The following is an 8,552-nucleotide window of genomic DNA, read 5'->3' on the forward strand; positions in this document are numbered from 1 at the left end:
CTATTAAAGGGAAATCCCTCTGCTTTCACATGTCAAGCACTGTTAAGGCCAGTCACATGGTCCATCAGGAGGTACAGAGATCAACAACCTCACAAAGTACACTGTGAAAGGTTTTATTCCAGATATCAATAATTCTGCTGCTACTGAGGAATCATAAAAAAAAATCACACCTGAACCTTTGACTGAACCGTCGGCACTCAGATTAGTTTGTATCTGCTGTCCATCGCACATCTGTATACAGATAGGCAACATGGCCGCTCCCCAGAAGTGAAGTAAAATTATCTTGGAATGACTGCTTCTGTCTAACACAGGTGACATCATTTGCACAACCACCCTATTGTTGTGTTATTTTTACTTTTATGTGCATTTTCAAGTATTACATCAATAAATAGTTCATTGAAACAGCAAAATCTGAAAAAGCATCACCGATTTTACTAAATGTTTTTTTTCAACTCACAAAAAAAAAACATTCATGAGGTAATGATGGAAACGCCTTTTGTCAAATAAGTCCCCGTGTAGCAAATGTTCAACTTACATAACAGATCAAATGCCTCTGTGGTTGTCTTTGTTTCTCGACAGCATGAAACATGCCTAACGCCAGCTGACATTAAAAAGAAGAATTACATTTTATAATTACATTACATAATTGCATTTACATTCTTCTTCTTCAGTCACTCCTGCACACACTCTGGTTGCAGATGACTTGTAGCTGCAAGATGGAAGCTCCCCTTTCTGTACAGTGGAAGGAAGTGGTGAATCTTTAGCAGCGGTCTTTATATACCGTTCAGTATGAGGTTAGGGTTCCGAGCGGCTGACCTGGACCTACACCCACATCAGCTCTGACAGACTGAGTGCGTTGCTTAGATGGAGGCAGTGGGAGAAATGGGCTTATGGGTGTTTTTAGACCACCAGGGAAGATCTGCAGGCACAGGTGGGGGGCAACAAAGCTATTAGCAGCAGTCACGGGGCGCAAAGGGTTAAGGGGCTCCACTGATTGGCTGTTGTGATCCAGGTGGAGTCTCTTCATGCACCTCAACATTTTCATGATAGTAGGTGAAATAATCAAACATTCTGCAAAACTTTTTTCTTACTTCTGTACATAGCTCTCATTTTATGAGCCAGGCCTTTAGTTTAGAGAACAGTTAAGGTGCCAAGAAACGTGTCATCAAAATGTTAAGAAATAAAGATCTACCTATACTATCTCACATACCTCAGAGCTACATAACAGGCAGAACTAGCATAGGAGACACCAACAGTTTCACTCGATGAACAAATCTCTCTCCATGTGTCTGACGTCCCTCTAAAAGTGTTGGGACTTAAACCACATCACCAGCTTGTAGATATTAACTCACACGTTATTCTAAACCAGCTGGCATGTTAATGAAGTTTAAATTATATCCTGGTTGAATAAATCACTACAGTCAAAGAACTTGATGCAAGAATAATTGGTTTGTGCAAAATATTTATTTGGCATAAAAATATTCTCTACATTCCATTACACTTTGTGGTTTTTACTCAGGTAATCATAATACAGAGTTTGATCATGTAACCGTCAGAGTCCAGTGTTCCAGACCTACATCAGTAAGCATCACAGTTGCATTAAGGAGCCAACCGCTTTTTAAATCAGAGGTGTTGTAACTGTTTGCTTCTCAGGATAAGACAGTCACAGGTCTCGTTCGGCTTAATGTGTTAGTGTTGTACAGCCGGGCTGCTCAGATAAGCGACGGCGGAGTGTGATCTCTGGCTGAGTCGGAGCACCGACGCACTACTTTCTGCTCGCCATTCACAGGTGAAGAGAGGGATTGTTGAGGTGGACTGCAGCTGCTTCATGACACGCAGCAAATGAGCTCCATCTGCCTGAGCATGTTTATATTCTCCGTATTCAATGAGATTCTGAACACTCAGATCTCTCTTTAAAGCCTAGAGAAAAAAAAAAAGTGGCAGGAGGACATTATAAAGTTCTACTTAAAAGCCCTCAAAATGCTTCCAAGGTATCGGATAATCTTGAATATGCCTTTACAGAGTGCAGCAAGAAGTGTACATTGAAACAAGCGTTTTTATCGGTGACACATCCGATCCAAGGTAATGATTTGATCAAGTAGTTTCTTTCTTTTTTTCTCTTCAGTGGCTGCGAGCGCTCCCCACCAGCAGACAGAGCTTCAGCATTGTTTTTGGAGAGTGTCCTTACTGCAGCAAGGTATGTCTGCACCTCACAGTGTGACTGACAGCTGCCTTCACGGCGCTTCAGAAAGGCCTTCCGTGCACACTCAATAGATATTCAGCATACTTAATTAGCATGGCTCTATACATCACGTAGCCTTCTCTTCTCTGAAAGGCCGCTGAGTGCGCTCGCCACAATATGCTGCATTCAGACACTTTCACTGAAGCTACTCCTCGTCTGACAAAGGAGTAAGTGTGTGACACTGGATGTGTGTGAATACAGCACATCATCGATTTAGAGTCAAAGACAGTTTTATTTGTGCATGTGATTTTGAGTCAAAAATGAGAGCCCACTTGAATATTTTTTTGAAAAAGCGATCCTTCAAACCACATTTAACTTTACAGAACATTTAATAGGCAGAATACACTGAGGCTTCTCCTTCTATTCCAGCCTATTACTGTGAAAATGGCAGCCCAGAAGTCCTGAGAAGATGCTTTGTGTCCCTGGCAGCTCCATCTCCACTTTGGGAAGGCAGCACTGTTCAACGTGGCGGATCCCTCACCTGCTCACAAGTCAGTTTAAATGTACTAAAATGGCAACCACTAGAAGGAAGGCGCCCAAAACGACAAAGCAGGACATCAGTCCTCGTGTCTGTGAGGGACCAGTGTCCTGTCCTGTGCTGTCTCTGTGCTTGTAGCGCTGCTGGCTGTAGCTCTGCTGCTCGTGAAGCAGCCTCTCATCCCATCTCTCTGTGTAATCCATGTGTGCTGGGCTCTTTATGTCACAGTTTGCCCATTCAGGTTTTCTCCTTTGCATGTAGAGCCATTCCCGTCTGCCAGAGGTCACAGTCAGGTCGTCTGTTTTCCTGCCGGTCCACTCGCATTTAGTTTTCTGTTAAAGAGGGTAATTCACGTGTATGCTTTTTTTTTTTTACACAATGTGCACTATATGAGATGAAAGGCTAAAGCGCCGACTGTCTGTATCTGTCTGTAACCTTTTTGAGACCTGGAGTCGCAACAAGACATTTAGGCTGTTATAACACATTCATAAAGCTTAAATGGCAATAAAATACTTGTTTTGGAGCTATTAGTGTAACATTTATTTAAACACAGTCACGCTTAAGGCGGCAAACTATAAGCTGTCAGACATAAGGAGTCTGGCTGTGAGCTTGTTGCCATCACACCTGTTTGGGTTGACCTTCGGGGCTTTTCGGAGGTCCTCTCAGATAGCGTGCAGGAATAGGTCTGGGTCTGACCTCATCCTCTTCATCCTCCTCCTCACTGTCTTCCTCGTTGTAAGAGTGTACGGGTCCAGCCTGAAGCCTCTCTGATCTTCTGACAGCAGGCAGCACCTCCTTCTTCTATCAGCAGACAGAAATAATTGCAGTTTATTACTGATTCATAGCAGTTTGGCTGGTTTATTAATTATATTTATATGATGAAGCTGACATGATGGCTCTCTAATCGATCTAATTTCAGTCTCACCAGTAAGTTTGTTAAGTATATTTCTCTGCCTGTAATGTACCTGAAAGTACAACAACAAATCTAAACCAGAAGGCACAGGAACAGAAAGTCTGGAAGTCCAGCAACGTCTGAAACATCAGTGTCCCTTCATTAAAGGACAAGTTCAGAGCTCTTATTGTTGTTGTCATGTGTTCATGTAACCAGCCCTCCTGTTTGTAGCAGCCACTTACAGATCCCTTCTTTACCTCTCTGAACTGCAAGCAGTTTCTGAGTGTTTAGTATTTTGCTCCTTTTTACTCACTGTAAGCTGTTTTATCACTGCAGTAGAGTCCTGCACCTCTATGAAAACAGCACACTTTCAAACCACACTTTCTTTGTTTAATAACTTGTACAAAGATTGAAAAAAAATTTTTTTTAAATGGTATTGACATTTTTCCAACACTGAAAAACTGAAAAACCAGTGATGGATCTATATGGTATAGTGTAGACATTTTATTAGTTGCATTTTTAAGTCATAATTACCCTGCTTGTCCCACTGTGTGACCTGTTCAGCTCATTTTTATCATGACTGTTGGTTGCAACTGACTCACTAGTGGCTTCTCATTTAAATGTTTTTTTTCCAAATCTGGTGAAAATGTTTAAATGAAACATGTAGAATAACCTGATTTTGACGAAAAAAAAATTTAAAAATCCAGATTGGGTTGGTTTTCCAGATGGAAGGGGATGTCACATAAGATTAGTCCAAGAACCAATTGTTTTTGTTTTTAAAGTTTCTGACCGATAAACGGTGTCATTTTGGTGTTTTAAGGGGCTGAAAGATGGCTCGGTGGTTAGCACCATCTAGAAGGTCGCCGGTTCGCGTCCTGGTGAGGACACCCGGGATCTTTCTGTGTAGAGTTTTTCATGTTCTCCCTGTGCAGCGTGGGTTCTCTCCGGGTTCTCTGGCTTCCTCGAACAGTCCACAAACATGTTGAGGTTAATTGGTGATTCTAAATTGTCTGTATAGGTGTGAATGTGAGTGTGCTTGGTTGTCTGTCTCTAAGTGTAGCCCTGTGATAGACTGGTGACCTGTCCACGGTGTCCCCTGCCTTCGCTCTAAGTTGGCTGTAGGCTCCAGCCCCCCACGACCCTAGTGAGGATTAAGCAATGGATGGATGGATGGACCAAAAAAAAAAAAAAAAGCTAACTTTCAAACTCACCAGTGGGTTTTGGGGTACAGAGAGTTAATGTGCTTATAAAGAAATTCATGAAGGACTAAATCTGCCATCCACTTTTTTAATAGAACTATATTAGCAAGTGTATGAGAATATGAAGCTCCAGACTTTTAGATGAATCAAATCTGGTGGAAATCTTCCAAAGTTGCTGCATTTTAACTCACACTAAAAGTATTTTCTTACTAAAAAGACTGGTAACTTAATCAGTAACTTTAGATGAACTTCCTATAATACATGTCTGCACTGAGCAAAACCTGTAAAGATGGAAAGAGCTGGTACACAACAAGATGCCATGTTGGCGTCCTTTGGCTCTGGCCACATCTAACCTCAGAGTCCATGAGGTCACACAAGCAGCACAACAGTCTAACCAGCATTTCCTGTTAAAAGTCCAGCTGCTGCCTAAAACATCACATGTTGGAATACAGACAAAGTGTTATTGTCGAACATATGGACGTATAAGGTGGTTAGAATAGTTTCTTACCTGCTGTGACTGAGGTTTAGGGAGGGGCGGTCCTCTTTTGTAGCGAGCTGGCACCGGTTTGGGCTTCGTCTCTTCGTGTTCTTCATCGTCCACCTCTGCAGGCGAAGGCTTGGCTTTGGCGGGCCCTCTGGCTCGTCCTGCTTTCTGTTGACAGATTAATTGTCAGCAGTTGCTAAAGCCAGTTTACATTCACTGTGTGGTTTCATGTTTGAACCGCAGTCTAAACTCTGTTGCCTCTAAACATAAGTGCTCCTTTCAGCAGTTGTGTTGTACACGGTGCTGCCGAGTTCCCCCGTCTGTTACACTCAAATCTCTTCTGACAAGGTGAACTTTGATAGAAATGCCTTTTACACCCGTCTTTGACCAGTCTTCCGTAAGTAAAACTTCGCCTCTCTCCAAAACTATAATCATACATAAAATAATAAATTTATACAACGCCAGCAGCAAATGATTGGGTGAACATGCCCATTCAGTGTCCTTTATCTCGGCTGACATTTACTCTCCGCACTAAACCGCCAGTAAATGGCCACTTCTGTTTAACTAGGGATCAAACTGGCCAGCACTTTAGCATGGAAATTAAATGACACAAGGAGAGGAGAGGAAATCAGGAGCATAATTGGAGACACCCTGTGCTGTGTAAAGTGTGTGTCATCAACTCCTTCAAATTGGACCATTGAGAGGGCGCTCGCTGGGCCCCTCAGGGTCAAGAAGTGATTCTGGTGAATTGGAGGAGAATCATGGTCCTCCTCCAGCTTTAGACCTGGACACCTCTGGTTGACATGCTCACTGTTAGGGGGAGTTGGGGGGTTGTCGCTGGCAGGTTAACCCTCCCCTTCGCTGCTGTCACGTTTCTGCACTCTGGGGTTAAGAGACTCAGCAGATGGGACATGAATCTTTGTGGCCAAAGCTGAAGTTGCTCCGTGTTGACAGAATGCTAAAATATTCCATACCAAGTGAAACCTCAAAGACTGTATTTACCTTGTTGCTGTGAATAAACCTCTGTAATCCACCGGTTCAAACTGCACACAAGTGTTTAAGTACACAGAGCTGCCCAAAACACTGGAGTTTTACTGTTTTCTGTTGTCTGAGTGATCAGGGAAAAGAGCTGTACTGCCCTGGACAGAAAACGTGTACTGGCCTGAGTGGAAGTGAGGGTTGTGTTATGTTTGCTGCATGTTGAGATATTCTTGTTGAATGAAAACATTACATGTATATTTACAGTACAATGAGTGTTTCAGTGACTTAAACCTGCAGCAGTTTCTAAAGGCTCCTCTAAAGTCTTTTGTTGCCACATAGGAAATAAATTCAAGGATTTAAAGCGAGTTAATTGATAACTTGATTCAGTGGATTCAACCTGACAGTAACTCAGTCCACTGCCTATAAACATGTTACCACGGTGACATGTCCCAGAACACCGGGGACAACAACCATGTATGACACTGAATTAACTTTAAGACCGTCTCCTAAACCAGTGGTTCTCAAACTGGGGGTNTCAGCACTGGCCTTTTAGTTACAACTGGATATGAACTGTTTGGGAGAATTTGATATGAAGGTTTCAAACTGTACTGTTGTATAGTAAGCAAACTCCTGAGGTTGTAGATTCTTTTGAAGTCAAAAGAAAGTTTCAGTAGTTTTTCTTTATTATATTTTTTTTATGAGAAAGCAGCTCATTACACCAAGAGCCTGTATTTTTCAAACTTCACTTGTCATAATGTAGGTGGACACACCATTAGACACCACACATATTAATTTTTAATGTTACAAATTGTTACTAAACTATTACTACGTGCAGCGTATCTCTATTAAAGGGAAATCCCTCTGCTTTCACATGTCAAGCACTGTTAAGGCCAGTCACATGGTCCATCAGGAGGTACAGAGATCAACAACCTCACAAAGTACACTGTGAAAGGTTTTATTCCAGATATCAATAATTCTGCTGCTACTGAGGAATCATAAAAAAAAATCACACCTGAACCTTTGACTGAACCGTCGGCACTCAGATTAGTTTGTATCTGCTGTCCATCGCACATCTGTATACAGATAGGCAACATGGCCGCTCCCCAGAAGTGAAGTAAAATTATCTTGGAATGACTGCTTCTGTCTAACACTGGTGACATCATTTGCACAACCACCCTATTGTTGTGTTATTTTTACTTTTATGTGCATTTTCAAGTATTACATCAATAAATAGTTCATTGAAACAGCAAAATCTGAAAAAGCATCACCGATTTTGCTAAATGTTTTTTTTCAACTTACAAAAAAAAACCATTCATGAGGTAATGATGGAAACGCCTTTTGTCAAATAAGTCCCCATGTAGCAAACTTACATGACAGATCAAATGCCTCTGTGGTTGTCTTTGTTTCTCGACAGCATGAAACATGCCTAACGCCAGCTGACATTAAAAAGAAGAATTACATTTTATAATTACATTACATAATTGCATTTACATTCTTCTTCTTCTTCAGTCACTCCTGCACACACTCTGGTTGCAGATGACTTGTAGCTGCAAGATGGAAGCTCCCCTTTCTGTACAGTGGAAGGAAGTGGTGAATCTTTAGCAGCGGTCTTTATATACCGTTCAGTATGAGGTTAGGGTTCCGAGCGGCTGACCTGGACCTACACCCACTTCAGCTCTGACAGACTGAGTGCGTTGCTTAGATGGAGGCAGTGGGACAAATGGGCTTATGGGTGTTTTTAGACCACCAGGGAAGATCTGCAGGCACAGGTGGGGGGCAACAAAGCTATTAGCAGCAGTCACGGGGCGCAAAGGGTTAAGGGGCTCCACTGATTGGCTGTTATGATCCAGGTGGAGTCTGTTCATGCACCTCAGCATTTTCATGATGTGTTTTCATGGCAGTAGGTGAAATCATCAAACATTCTGCAAAACTTTTTTCTTACTTCTGTACATAGCTCTCATTTTATGAGCCGGGCCTTTAGTTTAGAGAACAGTTACGGTGCCAAGAAACGTGTCGTCAAAATGTTAAGAAATAAAGGTCTCCCTATACTATCTCACATACCTCAAAGCTACATAACATGCAGAACTAGCATAGGAGACACCAACGGTTTCACTAGATGAACAAATCTCTCTCCATGTGTTCGCTGTCAGACGTCCCTCTAAAAGTGTACATCACCAGCTTGTAGATATTAACTCACACGTTATTCTAAACCAGCTGGCATGTTAATGAAGTTTAAATTATATCCTGGTTGAATAAATCACTACAGTCAAAGAACT

General features: G+C 42.0%; 2 protein-coding genes across 2 annotated transcripts in view; one reads left to right on the forward strand and one right to left on the reverse strand.

Annotated features, from left to right (window-relative positions):
• fancl (FA complementation group L) overlaps window positions 1–2,647 on the forward strand; it is a 33,593-nt gene extending 30,946 nt beyond the window's left edge. The window contains exons 13-14 of the mRNA XM_008280984.1: window positions 2,126–2,197; window positions 2,612–2,647. Of these exons, the coding sequence (XP_008279206.1) occupies window positions 2,126–2,197; window positions 2,612–2,647 (108 nt within the window). The remainder of the gene's footprint in view (window positions 1–2,125; window positions 2,198–2,611) is intronic.
• LOC103356733 (uncharacterized) lies at window positions 2,553–6,750 on the reverse strand. Its single transcript, XM_008280987.1, has 4 exons — window positions 6,712–6,750; window positions 5,320–5,463; window positions 3,345–3,521; window positions 2,553–3,052 (listed from the first exon to the last, which is right to left on the reverse strand). The coding sequence occupies exons 1-4, from the start codon at window positions 6,748–6,750 to the stop codon at window positions 2,735–2,737; spliced, it is 678 nt and encodes a 225-aa protein (XP_008279209.1). The 3' UTR covers window positions 2,553–2,734.
• Between the last annotated feature and the right edge of the window lie 1,802 nt (window positions 6,751–8,552).

Source organism: Stegastes partitus, unplaced genomic scaffold, assembly GCF_000690725.1.
Source record: "Stegastes partitus isolate 25-593 unplaced genomic scaffold, Stegastes_partitus-1.0.2 Scaffold217, whole genome shotgun sequence".
Lineage (NCBI taxonomy): Eukaryota > Metazoa > Chordata > Actinopteri > Pomacentridae > Stegastes > Stegastes partitus.

Excerpts from the sequence above, each read along its gene's own strand:
- LOC103356733 (XM_008280987.1), bottom strand. The coding sequence starts at position 6,750 with ATGGTTGTTGTCCCCGGTGTTCTGGGACATGTCACCGTG. Across the intron at positions 5,464-6,711 it reads TTCTGGGACATGTCACCGTG|AAAGCAGGACGAGCCAGAGG; the intron begins GTAACATGTTTA and ends ATCTGTCAACAG. Across the intron at positions 3,053-3,344 it reads CCGAAGGTCAACCCAAACAG|AAAACTAAATGCGAGTGGAC; the intron begins GTGTGATGGCAA and ends CCTCTTTAACAG.